Here is a 24,987-nt window from a genome sequence, read left to right as displayed (position 1 = left end):
ATAAAAAGCCTTTTAAATCCATTGCACTTTATAAAATGCTAAAAGAATTCCTGGGAATTCAGTAAGGATGGCGAGTGCAGAAATGGGAATAAAATTTGATAAATTTACTTGGAATAAATTCAAGGTGAGTATTATACTTAAGATAATAAATGTAACTATACAAGTGTTTTTTTGAATGTTTGAATCACATGAAGGAAGATTACTACTGTGAACGCAAATAATGTGATTCCTCCAGCTCTGTTCTTTTGGCTCAATACTGCTTTGGCTATTTAATAGAATCATTAGTGAATACATTACAAATTTTAGTTTCTTTAATATTTCTATGAAGAATGGCATTGCTATTTTGATAGTGATTTCACTTATGGTTTCACATAGTATGGATATATATATATATATATATATATATATGTATATACATGTATACACACACACAATATTCACTCACTCAGTGACTATTAGGTATCCTTTTACTTTCTTCCATTAATATTCTAAAGTTTGCATTGCATGGCTCTTTCACCTCCTTAGTTACATTTATTTCTGGATGTTTTTGCAGCTGTTGTAAATAAGATTGTACAAAACTATAGTAACCAAAACAGCATGATGTACTGTTATAAAAATAGACACACAGTCCTATGAAACAAAATAGAGTGTCCAGAAATAAATCTATGTATTTATAGTCAACTGGTTTTTGATAAAAGGGCCATGATTACACACTGGGGAGAGATCAGTCTTTTCAATAAGAAGGATAGGGAAAACTTGACACGGACATACATGAAAGTTAAATAAGACCTGTATGTCTCACTCTATATAAAGTTAACTCAAATGTACTAAAGACTTAAAGGTAGTATGTAAAATTATGAAACTACTAAAAGAAAACACTTTAAAACATTTGCTTGGGGAAAGTTTTTTTCTATCTTGTTTTGTTTGTTTGCTTGTTTGTCTGTTTAAGTAAGGCTCCAAAAGCAGAGGCAACAACAGAAACAAAAGTAAGTAAATGGAATTAGATTAAATGAAAAAGATTCTCCAGGGTAAATAAAACAATTAACAGAGTAAAGATAAAACTTACAAAATGGGAGAAAATATTTGTAAATATACCTTTGATAGGGGGTTAATATCCAAAACATGTAAGAACTCACAAACAATTTAATAAAATCCCTCAAAATAATCAGTTAAAAACTGATCAAAAGAACTGAATGTGTACTCTAAAAAAGACAGACAAATGACTAGCAAGTTTTAAAAAATATTTAACATCATTAATCATCATATAAAAGCAAATAAACAGTAAAATATCACTTCATGTAAGTTAGAATGACTATTAGAAATATCTTAGAAGATAGTAATTGCAAATGAAGAGAAAAAGAACCATGTACGTTTTTGCTAGGAATGTGAATGCATACAATCATTATGGAAAATAGTATGGAGATTCCTTAAAATACTGAAAACATCTAGAAATCCCACCACTGAATGTATATCCAAAGGAAATAGAATCAGTATGTTAAGTATCTTCATTTCTTTTTTTTCTTTTTTTAATTACAGCAGTGTTTACAACAGCCAAGGTATCAAATCAATCTATTAACAGACAAATGCATAAATTAAATATATATATACTATTATTGTTAATAGATTATCTATTAAAAGAATGAAATTTTGCTATTTGTAACAATATAGATGAACCTGGAAGATATTTTGTTATGTAAAATAAACTAAGCACAAAAAGACAAATACCACATGATCTCATCTGTGTATGGTTTCTTAAAAAGTTGATCTCAGGGGCTGGGGATTTAGCTCAGTGGCATAAGCGCCTGCCTTGTAAGCAGGCAGTTGTCAGTTTGATCCCTGGTACCGATAAAAACGAAAAAAGACCAAAAAAAAAAAAAAAAAAAGTTGATCTCCTAGACACAGACAGTAGAATGGTGGATGCCAGAGGTATAGGTGGCCAGAAGACAGAGAAGATGGAAAGATGCTGGTCAGAAACACCTCAGAATAACAGAATATATGGGAAGAATAAACCTTAAGAGATCTACAGCATAGCAACATGGCTATAGATGATGATATGGAAGATGAAAAATGTAAAGAAAATGAATATATGTGCTCTCAACACTACAATAAACCTTGCCTAACACACAAAATGACTACTTTAGTATGTTACTAGTGAAATCTACCACCCTAATTCTAATGCAATCAAAATCCATTTTGTGTTCTGTGAACTAGACAGAATCGTGCCCCTGCAGAGCAGAAGGACCTGTGCATTGGACCCCAACCAACTATATGCCAGAAGATTCTGCATCCTGGCCACACCCATCTGCCAACTCTGAGCCAGCTCTTTATTTTGTTTACCCCTCAGTGCAGGGGATCAGAGACATAAAACAGATTGACATGATTATGAACACGGGCAATGCCCACGGAGAGAAGGTAAGCCCAGAGAACCAGCAAATTCAGTGAGAAATCGCAGATCTGGCCAGCAGCCCCAGGAAAAGCCTATAGCTATTATAAACCATAAAAACTGTGTGGTGTGTTACTCTGATAGTGACTCCTTCACTGAAGACTAGGGTTGGAGAAGAAACTCGGTACAGATTAACACAGTGCTGGAGACTGTTCAATCAACCATTATTTTGTCAAGGGGTTAATCGTTATAACCCATAGGACAACTACACAACATTCACTTCAGCACTTCCAGAGTTATCCTCGCACAAAGACACAGTCATCGGAGACAGCTACAGAAAGTATACAGTCTAGACATGGACTCCTGAGAAGGTTCAACTCAGGATGGGAAGGCTACGGGCCACAGCTACCACTGTGAGAAACCAGGCACATCAAGCATGGTTTTCAGAGGCAGCTTGCTCTGAAAGTATTGGCATTAGGTCTAGCAGTCTTCTGATTTAACCCCTGCCCTGACACTGTATTTAGCAGAGATCAGTTGTGTAATTGTTGTCCTCATCTACCAATGCAAGTGAGGACAAACCTCAACTTTGATTGTTGCCACAGTCTGGGGTGCATGGATAGAAAGGCAAGTAGAATATCTCAAAATAAAAAGCAAATTTTTTTAAAGTAAAAGAAAACCCATAGGCCTTTAAGTGAACAACTATGACTTACTGGATTTGAAGACTATATATCTTGGAAAACAAAAACAAAAGCTAAAACACTCATGCTCATTCAAAACTATACAGGATTTTTTTATTTGGGATAATCAGAATTTTTTTTCTTTTTTTTCCCCCTCATTACATTTTTGGGCTTTGGAATTTGTTTTCTCCTTTTAATATCGTCATTTTTATTTTTTCTTTTTCCCTTTATTTTGTCCTCTACTTTAAATAATAAGTTTGAATATACAGATACACAACAAAATGGATGTTCAGGAATGTTCAGCAGAATTTCCTATGCATCACTTTCTATAATTAGCTTTTTGTGTACAGTCTTTATCAAGTTTTAAGTATAAACAATAAAATATTCAAGTTTCATGTTGCATATTAGATCTCAAGTCTAACTCATCCTACATAACTGCGCCTCTGTGGCCTTTGACCTCCTTCCTCCCTCTCCTTCTCTGTGCTCATGATGTCCTTTCTATTCTGTTTCTTTGTAGTCCACATAAAAGTGAAATTATGTAGTGTTTGTTTTCCTGTGCCTGCATCACTTCTCTTAGTGTAGTGTTCTATGGATTCAACCACATCATAGTAAATGACAAAATCTTTTTTAAGCCTGAACATTACATCAGTCTATGTTAGTATTTCTTTATTTTTTCAGCAGTTAGAAGACATATTATTTTCATAGCTTGACTGTTATAATCAATGTGCAATCTAATATTAATGTACAAATGTTTTACATAAACAAATTAGTTAAATAATTGTTTTATCAACTGGTTAATAATATAGACAATTTTAAATACTTGATATACATCTTGAAATTGAGTGAAGCTATATAATATATATGGTCATATTGTAAAAAAAGCATACATCACATTTATTTATATAGCCTCCTCTGTGTTGCTTTTTCCCTTTACCATATGATCATTTTCTTTCTTACTCTGAAAAAGCAATAATCTACACACATAACTGAAAGAAAATTACAATGCAAATTGCTAAAATATCTGCCTATAAAATATATCACAACAGCTGTTAACAAAGAATATATTCCAAAGAAGCAGGAACAGATAAGGGGAACAATAAAATAATAAAGTAATAGGCAGTAAAATTTGATAATTTCTACTCTTTTTTATTGCAAATTTATTGCTTAGAATGAGGTACTGACAAGCAATTAAAATTGAGTTAATTGAAACATATAAAACAATAAAAAGCACAATCAGACCCTGCATGTGATGAAACAGATCTTACTCAGAGAAGTGACTTCTGAACTTTTTAGGGACTTAACATTGTAATGTTACTGTCTTCACTCCTTGCAAACAGGTATTTTAGCTTTCAAATTAATTTTTTAAAGATTTCTTTTTACATTTGTACAATATTTGAGGTAGGTATCTAAGAACTCAAGAGAAGTTAGGGTCTCTTGAGTCCTTAGAATACAATTTTGTTTGGGTTAGGAAAAATATAAAATCAACTGAAACTGTGATCAATGGAAAGGGGAGATAACTAACCAAAAAAGGATCAATATCAAAAGAAGGTTGTAGAACAAGTGATGATGTGCTTTCTCTTTGCTTAGAATGTTTGCAATTACCTGGAGACTTTGCATTTGTAAGTCAAAATTGCCTTTTGCATATTTGGTTATATAGTGAATGAAAGTTTCCAGTTTGCTTTTCTCCTTCTTCTATGAGGATATTCTAAATTGTGATCTTTATGAGGGCAAGGCTCTATTTTTCATTTGCAGATATATACCCTAACTCTTAGGAGAGTATATGGCACTAGAGATACTTATGTTATACAGTGTGGGCTCAAGGTATTTTAAGTAGAGCAGGTGGCGTTCCATTTTGGCTTTTTTTGTTATTGTGGTGTAGGATGGTCTGATATGGTACAGACACTGAATATTCTCAGCTGCCATTCATTAACAACTGCAAAGCAATACCTGCATATTTCCAGACACACACTGGGAAACAATTCTATCCCCAATAAACTTGGTTGAAGGAAAAAATGTGGTAATTGGAGGTTAATAAGGAAGATGTTCTTCGTAAATATTTTATTTAAAGTAGGCTACAAAGGTAGCTCTAAGCCTTTTAGGATCCAATGAAAAGGAAGTATGATCAATGTATATCATTGGTCATCAGACACAAAAATATCGTTTTTACTCACTATAAATATGAGTATTCTGCAGAAATTAGAAAAGAAATTTCCCTTTTAATGAGTCAAAAAAAGAAAAAAATACTCTGGTATTTTTTGATACCTACCCATATGGTAGGCCAGATTCTTACCAATATCCAACACAGAAATGGGCAACAAGCATGAATTAGTAATAGTAAAAAAAAAAGAAATCATAGTTTAAAACTATCTTTTATGAATATAATCACATAAAATTAGTATATGGACCAAAGCAAAAATGAGGAAAATAAATAAAGTTCAAATCTTGAGTTTATTTGGGTGAAATTCTTATTCCTATATTCTTCCATATAACTATTAAAATATCTGTGAACAATATCTATTCAATAAAATCATGTACCAAAATAAATTATAGGCCATGATCCTATAATAAAGAAGAAAATGATTTGTTTTGAAGGTCCAACTATTTTTACTGAAGTTCAGGACGTAAAAACATAGTTAACTTCACAGCATTATCAACCAATAATTTAAAGAAAATTGTATTAATTTCTACTAATGGAAATTTCTTAAAGGATAGTAAGAAATCTGAGGAATAAATAACTTATGAGAGTCCCCAAGAGTCTACCATGCCTCACTTTGTTTGATCTATAAATTATTTAACAATGAAAAGATTTTTATTTGTACTTAACGAATTGTACTGGAAAAATTCTTATTTCTATTCTGATACTTACAAAGTTATATGAAGTCATTAGGCATTAATACTGTCTTTATGTTCTATAAGATCCAGAGATGAAGAATTACATAAATATTAGATTTTGCACATTCAAGGTCCTTAATCATCGTTACACTTCTGTAAAGCTGTTTAAATAAATAAGTACTTCCAGAATAACTCTGTGACTCTGTATTATATCAACACTCCATCCCTTCCCCTCAGAGACTCTCCTCTCCATGCCCCCACCACCTCTGCCTGCTTTACATTATAGCAAAACCTCGGCATCAGCAAATTCACAGGATTCCTTGACTATGCAATCAGAGGCAACACAGGGAATTTTTCGTTAAGATATAATTTATCATCAAAGCACACTACTGTGCCTTGTTAGAATGGATTACAGATATTTTAATCTCCACTGAGGGACTATAACTTACGGACACAGAATTCCTGATTTAGAATATGCCACTTCAAATCCTTGAATAATTGATAAAAAATGAGCTAGTATCTTCCCTCAATGCAAGTTACTGTAACTGTCCAGTTTAGTTACTGTAACCCATTCCAGCAAAGTGATTTAAAAGTTCAACACAGATCTTTTCATTTATTCCTTTATGTTCTCTGGAATGAAAACTCAGTTGTTCTATGAAAATACAATCAGTGAGAAGGTCCCTAGTGAAAGGCACCATCACTTACAGGACAGAAGATAATGTGGTACATGCCCTCCAGAGTGCACAGGTTTATGTGACGGATAAGTGGCTAAACCAATGGTTACACTGTAGAGTGGAATGAACAGAGCTCTTTTATTAGTGATATAAACTCTCATGGTGAGGGTTCAGAGGAGGCACGGATGGATTTCCAGGGAAATTTTCATTCAAAAAGAAATAGGAAGATTCTAGAAACAACATCTCAGCATTTATAAATGCCTGTGTTATGAGTGAGAGTCTACAGGAAAAATATACTTGCAGGAGCTTTTTAAACTTCTCCCCCTGCACATTCATTGCACTAAAATGCCCTTTCAATACATGAGAGAATCAAGGAAGTTACATTGGGTCTATAATACATGTCAGTACCTTCCCAATAAGTTGTATCTACAGATTCTTTTGTCCTCTACATGCTATAACATGAAGATGAAGAGAAGAAACCAGATGAGGCCCCCAACAGAACTCCACACAAACCAATCAGTTGTCTTCAGGGAATTAATTGACTGACTCAATTTATCACAAGTTTATGAGCTGAATGATTTTTTTTGATGGCACATCTGGCAATATCATAAAAACTTCAGGTCCCGAGTGATTAGACAGGAATTACTTTTGTAAATCATTTATGACAATTACTGATGTAAGCTTGTTTTGAACAGCAAGAGACAAAGTAGCCAAGGACAAAGAAAAAAAGTCTGGGGGTGGGAAAGCCCCTTTCTCTTCAAGATGCCTTTTAGAAGGACTTGCCATTTATCATTTGAAACTAGAAAATTGCAGTCATTAATAGATTGGAATTAATTAAATACAGCTCAAGGAATCACCCCACAGTCTCTTTTTCATTTGCTTGTTAAAGAAAAGCATTCTTTCGTTGAGCAGTTGAAGCTTTTTGTGAAAAAATGTGGCACACTGTGACCTCAGGCAGAACTTCCCAGTTAAACATCTCCTGCTGTGCTCTGTAATGTAAGACACAGAGCAAGATTAGAAATACTTTGTATTTCTCCCCAAATTAAAATAATATATATTGTTGAACATATCACTACCGTAATAGCCACATGAAAGAAACGTTATCATTTGGAAACATAAACTATCTTTGCCCATGAGTGTTTTGTTGAATGTGTCTGTCTAGGCTGTGGGTTTGGGAGTGGAGGGTAAGGGGGCACATTCATTGACTATCCCTCCCTCGTCTAAAGGGAATTAATCTGATTGAAGAAAATGCACTCTCGAATCCATCTGCTTCTATCTGCTGAGACTGGCTTCCTTCCACGAGAGGCTAAGGTCTGGGCACTGTTACTTTCCATTTTCACTTTATCTTCAACTTTGCTTCTCAATCAATTAACCAAGCCACACTAAGGAATCAATGGAGATTCACCGAGGCTCTGAGCAACGTGTTTCCGCTGCCGCTTTTCTGTCATTCCTAACACTGGGAGGCAGATAAAACCCACAAATACAACAGTAAGGGGCAGGGTAAGGTGAGATGTGTGTCAAGGGCCAGACAGCGGGGCCACACCAGAGGCTTTTTGACTAAGTTCTATATGCTTTTAAACTTGCTGCTCCACAGTTTTCATAACCTGTTGTTGTTTCTTGGAATCCATTCACAATTACCCTGTGCGGCTGGCTGTGGTAGGCTGTGGCTGTGAGCCCAGCTACTCAGAAGGCTGAGTCAGGAGGATTGTGAGCACAAGGCCAGTCTGCACAATATAGTAAGACCCTCATCTCGCAAAACAAACGAACAAACACTCATAAACCAAATTTTTCTGTAGGGGACACTGTGGCTTTTACCTGGGTGGCCTTGGGTCCCTATTCCCAGATGTGGATTGGTCTGTGGGCCCTTGGGTCTTTGACAAGGGAGTATAACCTCAAGTCCATGGTTTCCCTATGCATTAAAAAAAAAAAAAAAAAAAAAAAAAAAAATCACTGGCTGAGGAAAATGGTTTTCATGGAGAACTGCCTAAAGGCTATGAAGACCATTTATTTATCTTGACTTTCAAATATTTATTTTGGGATTAGGCTCAGGTTGTCAGAGAGCTATGTACCTGGAGACACTGTTTTGGATGCCTGTGGGGACTTTCACTGACTGAGCCTTGGAATGATTAATTTGGCCTATACTGAGAGGTTTTATTAAAAAATACTAACACATTCAGAGCCAAACTCACTACAGAGTTGTGGTTTGCCATGCAGTCATCTGTACTTCTCTGGGTGTGGGATGACTTCATTTTGTGCATCTCTCAACCAGCTGATCATGCCTTTTAGGTCATGTGAACAACATTTATCATTCGTATCATTAGATACACTCTAATGCATTGGCCTCAAATTGCTTTCCATCCATTTCCCTATGTACTCTTTTCCCAAACTACTCTTTCTCAAATTAAAAAATGCATGCATAAATTTTTTAGTAAGTGTGCATAAATTTTTTTCTTTCCTTTGCAAAATAAAGTATGTTATCATAAATGAGTTAATTCAAGAAATAGTTCATAAATCTGTTTTGAAAGAAATGAGTTAATGCATATAGTTTCTCATACACATGCTAATGATGATTACTGTAGTAACAGAAGTAAGACTTACACTCTGAGACGGTCATAGTCATGGATGAAATACATGGATAGCAGACGGTATAACTTTCAAATGTATTGATGGAATAACTTTCTGTTGCAAAATATCTGCTTGGAAATTCTATCACTGCAGAGTCAAGACCTTCACTGGAAAGTTAGTATTTCAAATGCAAATGTCATTTGGAAGGGCTAAACATGGAAATGAGATCAAATGTGAGGCACTTAGCACTCACAAAATAAGGATAGCTACTGAAACAGGATTGTTTCATATGACTCTAACTGTAATAGTTTAGTAACAAGTTTCCATTCCTTAATTTGAGTTGAATACACAAGTTATTATTAAATGAGATTCTTCATTCATTCAGCAAACATTTAAGTGACAGCCACTATGTGCCATGCACTGAGTGCTAAGCACACAGTGGTGAGCGCACTGGTCCTAGCCCCTCAGTGAAGGTAAAGAAAGCCTTATGAATAATTCCATGGCCTAGAAAGAAACACTATTGCCATGCCAATCAAATTGGTCAAAAATTCACTGCCACCTTAACATATGTGAAAAAACAGAATAGTAAGTAATCTAAATAATTCATAGTGTTTAATTCTATAGCTATATAATTTGATCTTTCAGCTTACTATTTTCATATCAGTATATTCCTTTTTGCAATAAAGGCTTTATTTTCTTTCTCTCAATATTTTAATCACTTATTGTTTCTGAGCCAGGTTTTTAACAAAATTATAAATATTTCTGTGTTAATACTCACATTTTTCCTGGTTCTCTTGTGTCATTTGCTTAGGAGTCTAATGTCACATAAAATTTATATTAAATAAATTTGCTTGCTTTTCCTTTAATTTGTATTTTATGATACGTACCTCAGCTAGGAATCTAACAATAAGTGAAAATTCTTTCTCAATAATTTATAAAAATTCCAGCAACCTGTATGCTTTTGTGTTCATATTAAAGGCCTTCTCTAGATAATACTCAGAAGTTAAACTTCTTGGTTATAAGGAATCTGAATGTCAATTTTATGACATCAAGTTTTCAAAGTACTTATAGATTGTGAGTTGTAGCCTATCTAAATGTATTCCTATAGATCAACACTTGATATTGTTGCATTCAATTTTTACAACTTCAATGGCTATAAAAAAGCACTGAACTGTTGTCTTGAATTATATTTCCCTTGATTACTAATGATTGGTTTATGTGGGACATTTAAATTCCTTTTTTAGTGGTGAAGTGTTTTCTCTGTTTTATTTTGGCTACATTTTTCTTCTGGTTTAAATAAGTTCTTTATATTTTCTATATGTGTTTATCAGTTGCATTTTCAATAGAAGTACAGTGATTTGTGGTGTTTAATCTGGTCTTTCCCCATTATTTCATAGCACTTTTGTACTTGTCCAATTCTGAACATACTCTTTTGTTTCCTGCTGTCAATGTGCAGACTTAAAAACTGTGGCAAGTATTAAAGGTTTTAATCGCTGTAGCTTTCCAAATATATGTACATATATATATTTCACACATATGTAAACACACATATGTATTTGTGCATTTATACTTCAGCCTATTTGAGATTCAGAATTAAACAAAATCATAGTATTAGTGTATGACTGCTTTGATTTGTTATTTGGCTTAATTTCTGGAATAAGGTTTCTTGTGGAAGAAGAAATGTCTACAGGAGGTCAGAGGCAGAGGTCAATGAGGCTGAGAAGGTCACTTCGTATCTCAGAGCTTTCCATGAGGACTCACAGAAATACCCATGTTGTCAAATATTCTGATAAAAGAGGTTTCCTAATTATGCTTAAGGGTAGCAGTTCTTTCTACCATGTGGTTATCATTAAAATGCTATTTATTTGTGTGTAATGTCAAGGTTAACTCTTTCCCTTGGTTATCTTTCTTTCAGATTGGTTAACTTCATAATCATTAAGCAATTAACATTAGAGTGGTCTGGTATTGACAGAAGCAAATCCATAACGTCTGAGAAAAGCATGTTACTATAAACATCACTAAAATTAAATCAAGCACTAATACAGATTGTTTACAGAGGCAAAGTGAGTTGCAGGCTATGCAGGTCCTAGCACAGGAGTCAACTCTTTGACTAAGTTGTCTGACTTTGAGGGATACACATCTACGAAAGATACTCTTAAATGCATATATATTTCTTGCTTCTAAGCTCTGTGATCAGTACAATATTATTCACGAGGACACGCTCACTTATGAAAAAGGATCTTTTCCAGTACCCAACTTTTAAATTATCTTCTAGAGAATTCTGAAATTTAAAGATAAATCTTGGTAGACCACAAACTCTGTAACGTGAAAGCCTCCATATGCCATATGCATACTTCAGAAATATTACTTCAAAAATACACATGCATACAGAAAGAATTTTGCATTTTAGAAGCGACTGTTAGAAGGCCTGACTGACGAAACAACCATCCAGTGACAAAAGAGGGTTTGCACATAAGTGGACAGATTTTGACTTAGCATGGATAAGAATAATAATTATTAAGATTTTTCTGTGCTAACATTTCCATTAGTAGTCTCCATGCATCATTTGATGAAAATATTCTCACCTTTTGAGGATTCCATTGTTATCCTTAGTTTATAGGAGAGCTAAAGCACAGAACTTGAAAATCTTGTTCAGGGACACCGACTGTCTGGAATCAGTCACCTATCTCTTCTATCTTTAAACTCCTGGCACTCGCCAGAACCCAGATTATCTGCATTAACACTAATTTTGGTGACACACAAGTATAACCCAAGTATTTAGAAAGCTAAGGCAGAAGGATCACATGAGCTACACAGTAAGATCTTGTTTCAATAAAAAGGAACAAAAACTAAACTAAACCAAAACAGAAAAAGAAACTTTCCTACTTAGTACACCCATATTAAAATATAAGTTATTAGAGGGTTGGCAGTCTTAGAAGTACTTCTCACAGGGCCCTAGGGCACTCACAAAGAGACAATGGCTTGATAACTTGACGCTATCAATGGTGACCACATGGCACAGAATGCTCGTGTTCTCAAAATTCTACTACATTTGTTTATTTTACACGAATATTTGCAAATATTAAGGTAATTTAGCAAAATATCTTAGTACCAAATTAATGATAAACATTCTCAGTGGAGAGTGGTAATTTCCAATGAATAGTACAACCGTTTCTTAAACATTTGGAGATTATATTGAAAAAAAAAACTATGTATACAGATTTTAATTATACTAAATTTGATTCACTGTGTTACAATAAAGATAGTAATTGTGAGAGTAAAGTTAACCAGAAAAGGGTTTAGTTAAGGCTCAGAATTGAGTAAAGTTTATATGTAGTAAAAACGTTAAATCTTCTCAAAAAAATTTAACTATGTTTTTGGTCAAAAAGAACTAAAAAATTCAAGATGTGGAGAACTAAAGGAGTAAGATGTAAAATCCACAACAGAGACCATATAGGAGTAATTACATAACAAAGTTAGATCTAAAGACACAGGAGAAAAACATTTAAGAAAAATGGTAGTGGTCAAATGAGTTAAGATTTGTGTATATTACAATGGAGAGGCCACCAAAAATTCTGGAAGCTACAAAGTTTGCTTAAGTCAACTAAATTTATAGCTCATTAATGCTGAAAACTTTCAAATAAGCCGATCAAGTAGCATTCGATATAATAAAGAACTGATAATTATAGTAATATCACTGTCACCGATACTTCCTCAGTGATTGAAGCTTGAAAATGAACTTATGAACAATTTTCTTGTAGTATAATCCAAGTAGAGTTTCCTGTAGAGTTTTACAAATTCCTATGTGACAATATTGAGAAACTTTGTAGTTCTGATGCAAAAGGTTTAAATCTCAGACTAAAATTGATATTAAAGAGACTATGTCAGAGTAAAGGAAGGGATAGGAGTTTGCTATCCAGTGATAGAAAGAAAGCTAGAGGGGAAAAAAAACAAATTCATTTTTTAAAAAATGTGAACTTTGTGTCATGGCCATGGCCTTATGGCTTAATTGGGATAACACGTATTGGCTATGTAGAAAAAAACTTTCCTCAAAACTTACACATTAGTCTGAGGCGAAGGAGTCAGAAAAAACAAGAAAAGAAAATTATTGTGAGGACAAAATTACAAGAAAATAGAAGATTTTTTTAGTGGCAGAAAAGTCAGAGTAGTTTTTCCTTGCTCAGTTTGTAGGAAGTATGATTCCTATATTAGTTCCCTGGAGTGGCTGCCACAAAATACCACACACAGTTTTGCAGCTGCAGTCCAAAACCAAGGTGTTGGCAAGGTTGGTAGAAGACATCTTCATGACCTCACTTGATCATCTGCTAAGATCCTACTTCCAAATAAGGCTACATTCACAGGTACAGAAAGAGAAGACCCCAACTTGGGAGGCATGGTTCAACCCTGATTAGTCCCACAGTTTTCCCCAGTAAGTCCTAAGATGTTGAGTTTTAATGGTAAGATCTGACATGACATCAAATAACCAGTCACTCTGACTGATTTAACCAGAAAGCTCTCACAGAGACTCTGAGATGTCTAATGCTATACTGATCATGTATGCATAAACTAATTACAAGAAAACCGGATTCATAGGTAACTATAGATTTGATTATCTTCTGTACACTGTAGGGACACCAGCTACACATCAAGAAATGGAAGCAAGGGATGAGTGCTTCCTTCATAAACCCACATGCCCTACCAAACAGGAAACTATTTTGTTTAAGTCTCCTGCATATGGTTTTACTCATGACCATACTAATTGCCCTCTGCTTGGTATAAGCACTAGGTTAGATTTTCAAAATGTTTTAAATTCATTCTACTTAAAAATTTTCTCTCCTTTCAACAGCCGGGTCATTTGTTTCCCTTCCTTTTCCTTCCCTCCCCTCCCTTCTGCTCTCCACCCCTTTTACTTTTTTCTTTTTTCCTTCTCTTCCTTTTACTTTCCTTCCCTTCTCTTTCCTTTGTCTTTCCCTCCTCCCTTTCTTCTCGTCTTTCCTTTCCCTGTCCTTCCTTTTTTTTCTCTTCCCTTTCCCTGTCCTTTCTCCTTCCTTCCTTCCTTCCTCCCTCCCTCCCTTCCTTCCTTCCTTCCTTCCTGTACTGAAAATTGAATCCATAACTTTCACACTGAGCTATATTCCCAATCATTTTTATTTTTATCCTTTGTTTGAGAAAGGTCATGTCAAGTCAATAAGTTGCCCAGGCTGGGCTCAAACATGTGATCTTCTATCCATCTAGAATGCTGCAATATACAGACGTGGGCCACCACACATGGCTAGAATATTTATTTTCTAAGTAGTTTGATGCTGTTAGTTTTCAGTAGTTCATTCATTCATTCATTCATTCATTCCATTTTTAGTAACATAGTAACACCTACTATACTATTCCAAATAAAGGTCATAGATCATGCAGGTCACCTGCACCTAAATTTCAAAGAAGTTAATATGCCCTGACTACAGTATCCAGAATGAATAACGAGAGTAATTTATAACAGGAATTAGTTCAGTGCATCAATGCTCAGACATAAAGAAGCTGTGAGTTGCTTGCCCTATGTACAGGATTACAATAAATGGTTTAGCTACAAATTTAGAATGATCACAATGTTGGGCTCAAATACCAAAACTAGCACTGCTATCAGTGATGTGATTTCCAAAATGGTGAATGATTTTAAGAAAAGATCCAAACAGAACTCAGATTGGCCTGTTCTTAACTTGTTCAGCAATTATATTCCTAAATAGTTCAGGGAATAATAAAAGCACACACTAATGTTTTGCATTTATATCTAGAAAGTAGTAATGGTTTAGATTCAGTTCCTCATAATTTCCTTTTAGGGAGTTCTTAACACAAAAGTGGTGAGACACTGGAAAACCAAGAGGATGTGAAGCAATCCTTTATTTACAACTACCTTGCGCTTTGCAAAACATTCAGTCTCCTGGCACGGTTCACTAAATGTCTCTGGTGCTCTGAATCAGTGCAACACCCAAAAGCATATCTACAAGTTTCCAAAATACCCCCAGCAGCAAGGACCATGGATTCAGTCATTCTAAAAACATATAATGGGTTTCCACTATCTCTCAGGTATCAGGTTAACAGGTGAGCAGAGGAAGAAGGGCCATGACAAGCACAGACATTCGAATAAAACACTGCCACAGATCAAAGTATATACAAGGCACAGAGGATGTCAGGGTTTGGAGGGGATATTACAAGCATTACATATTCTCGGCCTTGGAGAGCAAAGAGCAGTCAGAGTTTTATATCTAACTGGTTGCAGGTGATGTTGACTTCTCAAAGGGAAAGCAAGATCCTTGAAGACAGTATTTACAAAGTCTTTGCGTATCCCCTACCTCCATGCAACAATAAAGTTGTGAAAATAAGACTGGCTTTGATTAGAGCAAGAAGAGTTCAAATTCATTTCTACCATTTTTGTTTGAATAGTCTCAGGAAACTTGGAACTATGGAGCTTTCTTTTTCTTTTTCCCTTTTCCTGTTGGCAGATAAAGGTGATCTGTGTAGCACACTAAATGGCTATTATTCTTCACACTTATTCCAATATCAAAGCAAAAACAAAGGAAGAGAGCTGATGATACTACCAACCTTACCCACTGGTTGGTAAGGTGTCCTCAAGTCCTTGGAAGTCACCTGCAGCTCAAATAATAGAGCTAAATAAATTCATTTTGTCTCTTTTTCCTTTTGTCTCCTTTCCCATACTCTCTCTATTTATTTTTTATTGTGGTGTAATACTTGTACATATTTACACATAATTTATGATATTCAACATGATATATATATATATATATATTATATAGTATTGACTAATTCATGGTAATTAGCATACCATGATCTTAAACTTTTATCATTTCTTTACGGTGAGTATATTCAAAATTTTTTCATATAACTATTTTGAGATATAAAATGTTGTTTTTAATCATATTTACTCTATTATTCCACTTAAATCCTCACTCACCTTTTTTTTTTTTTTTTTTTGTTACTGGGGATCGAACTCAGGACCCTGCACTTGCCAGGCAGGCACTTATGCTACTGAGCTATATCCCTAGCCTCCCTTGAGTTTTTTATACTTTCTTTTTAAAAATTTTTATTTGTACATGTTTACAATACATAAAATTTTCATTCATCTTAGACAATAGAATCACGATTCTTTTTTATTCCTTTTTTCCTCCCTACCCACCTCTCTCTGTACCTAGATCCTCTTTTCCCATTTTCATTATTATTATTATTATTTTTAATTAATGTTTACTACAAAATCTTTAGGGAGCCATTCAAATATCAGAGGGAGTGAAAGAGGAGAAAAAGTGAAGACAAGTGGGGGAAGTATAACACCTTAGTAGCCAAGTATAAATGACAGCACATGTGGCACTACAGAGATGTATCTTGGAGAGGACACACATGTCCTCACATGTGTGCTGACTTGGGGGCAAATCTCCCATCACTCAAAACCATTTGAATATAACCCATCTGAAATGTGTAGGACCTGTATGTTGATGAAATAATTGAGGTAAACCTTTGAGGCATATGGTAAGTCTTTTATTTCCTACCAATCAAAGCTGTTGAATGATTCTACTTATTCAGAAGTTTAATTTCCAAGAACTAAAAAATGTTCTTTTTAAATGTCCCTGCTTAACAAATATCTAATAAAATTGGAATATCCTTACTGTTATGACACTTTTTTTTGGTACTGGGAATTGAGCTCAGGTCCTTGCACTTACCAGGCAGGTGCTGTGACACTGACCTATATACTCTGACCTCCTTACAGTTATGGTTTGTGTCTGTATGTCCCCACCAAAGCCTCAAGCAGCCATGGAGCGCTGATGTTTTTGGAGGTGGATTATTCTATAGTCTGTGATTGATTCATGGTTCAATGATGGAATTGAGCAAGTGTTATACCCACCCTAAGGCAGGTACTCAGCAAATAATATAAGGGATAGAAAGAAGCTGGACCCTCTGCTGCCACGAACTGCTAGCCCTTTACCATGTGCCACCCTGCCTTGGAGCCAGAAGATGATAGACTGAAACCTCTACAAACTGTGAGCTATAAAACCTTTCCTCCTTTAACTTTGGATGTTGGATATTTTGTCTCAGCCACAAGAAAAATAACTAAGACACTTACCTACAGGAATTCTAATGTATCTCTTCTTTTCACCATTCTTGGTCTTTATGCTTACACACCAAACATAATCTCCCTAGGAAAAATCACTGGCGGGAAAAACTCGGAGGAAAACTATTCCTGTTTTATGATTACCTCCATTTACTGAATGACTATTTACATTCAAGAACATATGTCCATAGTTGGAGTTCTCCTTTGGGCACTGCAGTTAATTTGATGAAAGAGAACAGCAATCTTTTGGTTTCTAATTCATGTTCACAAATTCTTGACACAGCAGAATGCCAGCTTTCCAACAAAACTACTCTAAGGATTACATGTCTTAATGGTGCAGTCTGGAGAAATAGTAGTAATGTCCAGAAATATGAAGTTTCTTTATTATGAGGGAACAGAGCCACTAAATTAACTAGTGCCTGTTCACCTTTACGGAACAGCCTTCTACATGGGATACATGTGTCTCTAGGTCTATGCAAGTGCACTCCACTAGTTTCATTATGATAACAGTGAAACTTATGTTTCTCAAACACTCAGATAAAGACTTTAACCCCTACAAGTCAATAATCAAAGGAAGATGAAATGGACAAAAAATAAAACTTATATAACTAAGTTCTTATACTTTCTCTTACTTTATTTTTATTTTGCTTAATATATGGGTACAGATCATACAGTTATATTTGACATTCCTGAAAGAATAATGATATACTAATCTCCAGAGATCTTAAAATCAGTTAAGATTCATGTTCAGTGGAGGTACTGTGTAAGTTTAAGGACAAATGTAAATCAGCAGAAAGATAAGACTAAGGAACAGAGATGTATGGGTCACAGGAATTAACTGATTATTTTTAGTTATTATCAGTCTGCATACACTTAAAACAGGAGCCACACTTCTGGGTGTATGCTCTCTAGTATTCTCGATTAGGAATTCCCGTCTAAAGCTGGCTCCATGCTCCACTTCAGATGATCTAACAAGGCTTCTTTTTAGTTTAAAAAAAATAGAAATACATTTAATTTTATGTTCAACTTTGGTAATTCAGAGACTGAATAGCTGCTTCTCCAGAAGGTTGGAATTTTGTAAGCAAACACAGTATTTTGTGATTTTGACAGGATAGCACTTTCTGGCCATTAAAGAAGCAAGGGAAAAGAACTCTCATTTAAAGATGCTGGAGTTAAACTGAGATCATTTTGAGAGAGGCTCTGAAGCCAAAATGCTTAACAATATTTTCCAGCTTGCAACAACCTATAAAAAAAGCACATGTGCAGTAATAAAACAGAACAAGCAGCCATGAAAGGAGCATAAAGAGAGACAGACGGACTTGTCCAACTTTCACAGAGAGCCCTGGAACATAAAATTGTGAGTGTTCCCTGGCACAGCATGTCAGGCTTTTTTCCCACTGGAAGTTGTGCTCACTAGAGTCATCTGCAGCAGCACCCTCACTACAGAGTCTACTCTTCACTCCCCGTTGTACTGGACAAAATGACAGAGCTGCTTTATAGAAATTGGTGAAACTAAAGAAGTTGCAAAGTCTCATATGTTTGTCATCTTCAAGAACTCCCTGAAGCATCATGGAAAAAAGATGCCCAGAGTGGGGCTGTGGATTATCCATGGGTTAAGTTGGCCTTGTTGCCTAATGTACTGGGAAGGGCATGCACTCTGAGATCCCCAAATCTGGGTTTGGAATTTGACTAGAACATTAGTTGTGTAAGATCTTTACTTTCTCTAAGTTTCATGATCTTAAAGGCTTAAATGGAACTTCTACTAATGGCCTGGGAGCAATGTTCAAAGGCTGCTGAAAAGATTAGTAATGATATACATTAAATGCTCTGTGGTCAATCCAGGTGTGCAGCGGTAGTAGTTTTAATGTATGGTTAAATTCTTTTTATCATAATTTTCCATGTTCTAAGATTATAGAGATTCTATGCTTAAAATTCTAAGGTGGAATGCAAAGACAAGTGTCTGCACACGTGAAAGGTACTTTTAAATTCACTTATCTCCTGAAAATAATTGTTTTTCTTTAGAGTAGAAGGCTGTAGAGAGCAGACTTTCTGAAAAGTGGCTAGGTCTATCTCTCTGAGTTATATGTGGTCATATCATTAATCAAACACACCATGATGCACCAGGAATGGGGGTGTGTACTTGTAATCCCTGCACTAGTATCATGGTTTGTGTCTAGGTAGGCCCCCAATCCTCATGCAGTCATGGAGGCAGCTGAATCTAGCATTTGTGATTGGTTCATTGTCTAGCAGTGGGATTGTCGGTGTGAGTGCTGCACCCACCCAGGGGCAGAGCTGGCATACAACATAAGGGAGGGAAGAAGATGTGTTTTTTCTCTTTTGCCCTTTTACTCTTGCTGTTTACAGCTGCCATGAATGGTTGGCCCTCAGTCATGACACCCTGCACTGGAGCCAACTGAGTATGGACTGAAACCTCCAAAAATCTGTAAGGTAAATAAACCTTTCTTCCTTCGTTTTGGGCATCAGGTATCTGTCTCAACACCAAGAGAAAAGTAATCGAGAAAACTAGTGAAGCTGAGGCAGGAGGACTGTTGTAAGTTTGAGGCCAACCTGGGCTACATAAATGAGTTCAAGGCCAGGCTGCACTACACAGTGAGACCCTGTCTCAAAAACAAAACAACAAAACAAAATACAACTAACCAACCAAATACTCCATGCTGAAAAAGGACAGAGGCCATCTATAGTACAAACGAAGAACAGTTGAGTTGTTTGTTTGTTCATGACATGGAGAGCAGGAGAAAATCACAGAGTTGCAGTCCTCTTGGGGATGATGTGAATTCACACTTGTATAGTACACATTTCCTTCTGACTTATACCCCCCCTTAGTAGATTTAAATATCATTATAAAAGTCCACCCTATAAAAATTTTGTATAGTTGATATGACACAATTTCAGAGAGGATAAATGACCATAAGCTAGACATAAAGTCTCTTCATATGTGAGAATGAGGACATTGTACAAGAGGCAGAGAGAGTTAAATGCACAGAGCTCAAGTTCTGATCTAGGAGTTCAGCAGTGAAAGAAGGAAGAGTAAAAAGTAAGGAGGTTAAGGAGATTCACCATCTGCAGCTTCTATGGAAATTGTTCTCACTTGCTTTGAGGTAGAATGTTCTTGAGTCTTTACAATTACATGGTGCTGACAGAACCTCATTACCAGGGCAGGAGAATTTATTCTTCCTGGCTGAGCTGCAGAATACAGATGTGTACAGATTATGAAAGAAACATTATTACACTTCACAGTTTAACAATGTGAATCACTTCACAGAGTCACTGTCCAACAAGTCTGTTCTCTTTTTGTTCCTTATTTGTCACCTTTTTTATGACTTGTGGTCACCTTGGCAACTAATTTCAGTACATGGATAAAATTTTAAATTTCTTTTTAGCCAAGGAATTGTCTGTGGTTAACTTTTAAGATTTCACCATTCCAGGATTTTTTCAAAGACATAGGCCTTATTAAAGACAATTCCCTTCTTCAGTGCCAACTAACAGATTATGTTCTCAACAGTGGCTCTTTTAATGAATGTCACCTGAGTAGCTTTCATGTGATTTGACTATATTAAGGAATAATAAAACAAGGTATTAGGTTATCAAGTAAGCCAACTTTGAAGTATCCAGACTGACATTTCTGTATCAACTCCTTTTTCTACCCATTTTGACTACCATTCAGGGAACAGTTACTTAGCAGTTCTTCAGCAAGGCCTTCTGAAAAAATTATCAACAATCCTTTAACCTTTCTCTTTTTTGACCTTTAAACTCTTACCTTACAAAGGTTGAGATATATGCAGCTGTTACATTTAACTAATTTTGATCTTTCCAAAATGGAAATTTCATTATGGTTCAACCTTATAGTAATAATAGCATCTTGCCCATTATTAGTATTTGTGAAAGAAAAAAGATTGCCTCATATTTAGAGCTGAAAGTAACCTCAGATGTGACTTAGTCCAGTTCATTCAGTTTACAAACAGAACTGCAGTCTTCTTCACAGGAAAATGAATTAAAAGAGCTAACATCACTAGTTACAGGACCTGGGTTAGACTTGCAATGATTTGACTCTCGTCTTACTGCTCATAAATCCAGAGCAAGGGCCAGCAAACATTTTCTATGCAGGAAAACAGTAAATATTTATGATCAATGGCTATAAAGTTATTGTACCACAAAAACAGCTCTAGACAACATATAAACAAATGAGAATGGCTGCATTCCAAAAAACTTTATATATAAAACAGATGGTAGGGTGGATTTGGCCTTCAGGCTAGAGTTTGCCAGGAACTGCTCCACAGAATTCTTATCTGCAAGCAGATGGGTGAGGAATCTGTATTTTAAGAACCTGCTCAAGTGTTCAGTGATGCTGGTCTGCATAAAGATTTCATCCACCATTCAATTTACTGTACTCTGCATTTTCCTTAACATTAGTAGCTACAGGAGTCCCAACTGCTGGGATTTCCTCTTCGGTACCTTGGAGCTGCAGGTTAAGAATTTCTAACATGCTAGTTTTTATCACCTAGGAAGGGAATTTTACTCTTGTCTTTACTGTTTGGTTACATTTATAAAATATAATTCTGATATAAGGAATAAAACCTGTTAGAATATGCTACTGATCAAGCTAACTGAACTATAGAATTGAATACCCAGACTCTTGGGTGACTTGCAATAGTTTTAACAATCATTTATACTCCCTTATGTTGAATGCTGAACTTCATTATATGAGTTGCATATTGAGTGAGCATTTATACTGTTCGTACTGGCACATGGATCAGCAAGAGAGTTTAGATAATGATATTTTTCTACTTTTGATAGTGAAAAAAACCATGTCAACTGTATCTACTTTAATTTGAAGTCCAAAAGCCTGGGAACAGATCATGAACCAATTTTAGAGACTTTATTGGTTCCATACTTAGGCCAGAAATCCAAAATAAAGTAGGGAAGATTATAGCCAGGTCATTTCAAGAAAGGAAACAAGACAATATTTACCAGGCTTGACATTTCTGTGATGGTAACCAGATTTATTCAGTGGAAGTCTATATATCCATTCATCTCCTAGTATTTTTGAAGGCATTATATTAATAAATAAGATTTTATTTAGGTAGAACAAGCTCCCTTTCCCAAGGAGCTAAGGGTACAAGAGGAGAGAGAAGTTAAAGGACACAGAAAAACAATCCATAAATATGAAGGCACTAACTGAAAATATAAACTTTTTATGTGCCAAACCACTGTTTGTAGGAACCCCTTGAAGAGCTCCAGAATGTGGAACATCACTAGTAAAAGTCATACAGAGCTCTGGATGGATTATGAGCTTGGAGAAGGCAGAGAATGCACTGTATATTTCTGGTCACCACCACTGAGTAAGGATATTTTTCATCTTCAGGTGCTAAACCATATCAACAGTTTCTATGATACAGAAGACCTTACTGCCTACCACAGCTTGTACTGAAACAGAGGGAGCTTTTTCCTTTGTTAAATCACATAACATAGATGTTTGCAACAGATAAATCTTATTTATATTGAAGTCTCTGATTATTTCTATTTTATAGTAATTTATATGCACAATTTAAGAGAAGATCTGGGGTAAGGAATAGCTTAGCACAGAATTCAAAGTGAGCAAAGACATGATAAATGCATAATATGACATGAATTTACTCCATGGGGAATTGAGGACAACTATAGATACCATCTACACAAAGAAAATAAAAGATTTCACAACTAGTCTCAAGAATGATTTTTATAGAGTCATGTAATTCAAAGCTCACATTTATCAAATGACCAATTTTTCCAGCTACATTAGCCATGTTAACTGATTAGCTATTATACTTGCATTTTTTAAAAATGGAGCAAAGGAGGAAGGGAGCTTAGAAGATACCAAATTCTGAAGCTCACCATTTATTTGGCTTAAGTCATATTTCTTCCCATAGAACTAAAAGTAGAATTCTAGTTCAAGAGAAAGCAACACAAACAAAATAAGAGCTTGCCCTGAATATCAGCCATTCTGTTTGTCTAAGCCATTAAGCTTATCAACCAAAAGAAGCGACCCTTGGCTGGACTTACTTGCTGGCGATGGAGTGCTGCATCCACTTGGAGGAGGGTGGCCATGCAGCCCATGGAGGGGAGGCAGGGAAAGTCCTCCAATGACAGGAGGAAAGAGCAATGGGTAGGGTGTGGCTGGATAGTGAGTCATGTGTCCATTCACTGCAGGAACAGGGCACGCGTGGCTACTGGTGGTCATGCTTCAGGCCTCACAGAAGGAAGGGTGCTCTGCAGCAGGAACACATCACTTAAAGTCTTGAACTGAGTGAGTGAGGTAAACACAAACCAGGAGTTCAGGCGGGGCTGTGCTCTGGGCCAAAAGCGAGACAGTTCAACTGGTGACTTGGTTTTTTCTCAGCGTGCTTTCTCTACCTCTCATTTTGCTACACTGATGACAGTTCAATGCTTCTTTTAATTCATTTTCTCAGTTTAAGACTGGACAGACAATAGAACCTTCAAATTCCAGAATTGTAAATTCTGTAAGAAAAACACATATACATTACAAATCAAACCGTTTCTCTGTTTATCAAGATAGTATATAAAACATTCTGATATTAATTCAGGTCTCCAAATTCCTCATTGTTCCCTTATATTCTGCAGTATTACATTTCATAAATTCTTACACTGTAGGTAGTATAGGACAAAATTTGCACAAAACTTGAAAATAACTAATCATCTTATTTTAGAGCAGAACTTCCACTAGTTACCACTCAACCAGCTAAAATGTTCTCCATGGATCTTAAACAGCTTGACATATTACATGTGGGAGTATTTGTTTTTGCCCATCTCCTCCATTAGCATGCCCTCACCAGGAGGGCAGAGTGTTTATCTGTTTTGTTAACAGTTATGCTTCAAGCTTTTACAAAAGCAATAAATATTTGTTGAATGAAAGAAATTTTTGTTTATTTTTTGGGTGAAATAAATGTTAGTGCTATTGTAAATTATGTATTTTCAAGATTGTGCATATTCTTATGTGAATAAATGGATTTTATGGCAGTCATTTGGGATGACATATCAAATGAGAAAAATACAATTATAGGAAAAAACTATCATATAACTTTTTAAAGATAACAGAAACACAGTGAAATGTTTTAAATCAGTTCCTATGTCAACTTACACACATTTTTTGAGTGCCATCCATCAGTTGATGTGTAAAACCACCACTTACCCATGTAACTGTCTGTCAAATCAGTCATATGTAAATCAAATCTAAACTTGTTGTTATATACCAGATGACATATACAACCTAGAACACCAAATTGATCTCTGTCCACATTAAGTATCTAGTTTTAACAACTTCTTGGGATTGTAGTCTTAAGGAATTCAAAACTCCTGATCGTGAAAAAAGGACATTGAGGAAGTGTTGAACACATAGGATTTCTCCCAAGTGGAAATATAAGATGCGTAAAATAGACTCTAAGGTGGGCTCGTGGATTTCATATACTCATCTTAGCCTCAGTAACCAGTATAGAGTAAGAGCTCCCAAATTCTGAATCCCATTGAATGGAAAGCTCTGAACGTCAACCCTGGTGGCACTGAAGGAGAGCAATACCTCAAGGCTTGCACAGAACAACTGTTAAGAGCAAGATTCTACAGCCAGACTGCCTAGACACAAACCATAATTCTACACCTTGGAAATTATCTTGCCTCTCAACCAATCACATTTTTTTCCCCTGTAAAATAGGATTCGTTAGACAATTTACTTCA

General features: G+C 35.5%; 1 protein-coding gene across 1 annotated transcript in view; it reads right to left on the bottom strand.

The window, feature by feature from the left end:
• Rarb (retinoic acid receptor beta) overlaps window positions 1-23,757 on the bottom strand; it is a 401,913-nt gene extending 378,156 nt beyond the window's left edge. The window contains exon 1 of the mRNA XM_063256848.1: window positions 23,302-23,757. Coding sequence (XP_063112918.1) covers window positions 23,302-23,479 — 178 coding nt within the window. The 5' untranslated portion in view covers window positions 23,480-23,757. The remainder of the gene's footprint in view (window positions 1-23,301) is intronic.
• Between the last annotated feature and the right edge of the window lie 1,230 nt (window positions 23,758-24,987).

This window comes from Cavia porcellus, unplaced genomic scaffold (genome assembly GCF_034190915.1).
Source record: "Cavia porcellus strain 051 isolate PalLab524CR breed Dunkin Hartley unplaced genomic scaffold, mCavPor4.1 scaffold_10, whole genome shotgun sequence".
NCBI classification, from domain to species: Eukaryota; Metazoa; Chordata; class Mammalia; order Rodentia; family Caviidae; genus Cavia; species Cavia porcellus.
Note: the sequence above shows the minus strand (reverse complement) of the source record. Positions and strands in the feature narration are given on the sequence as shown.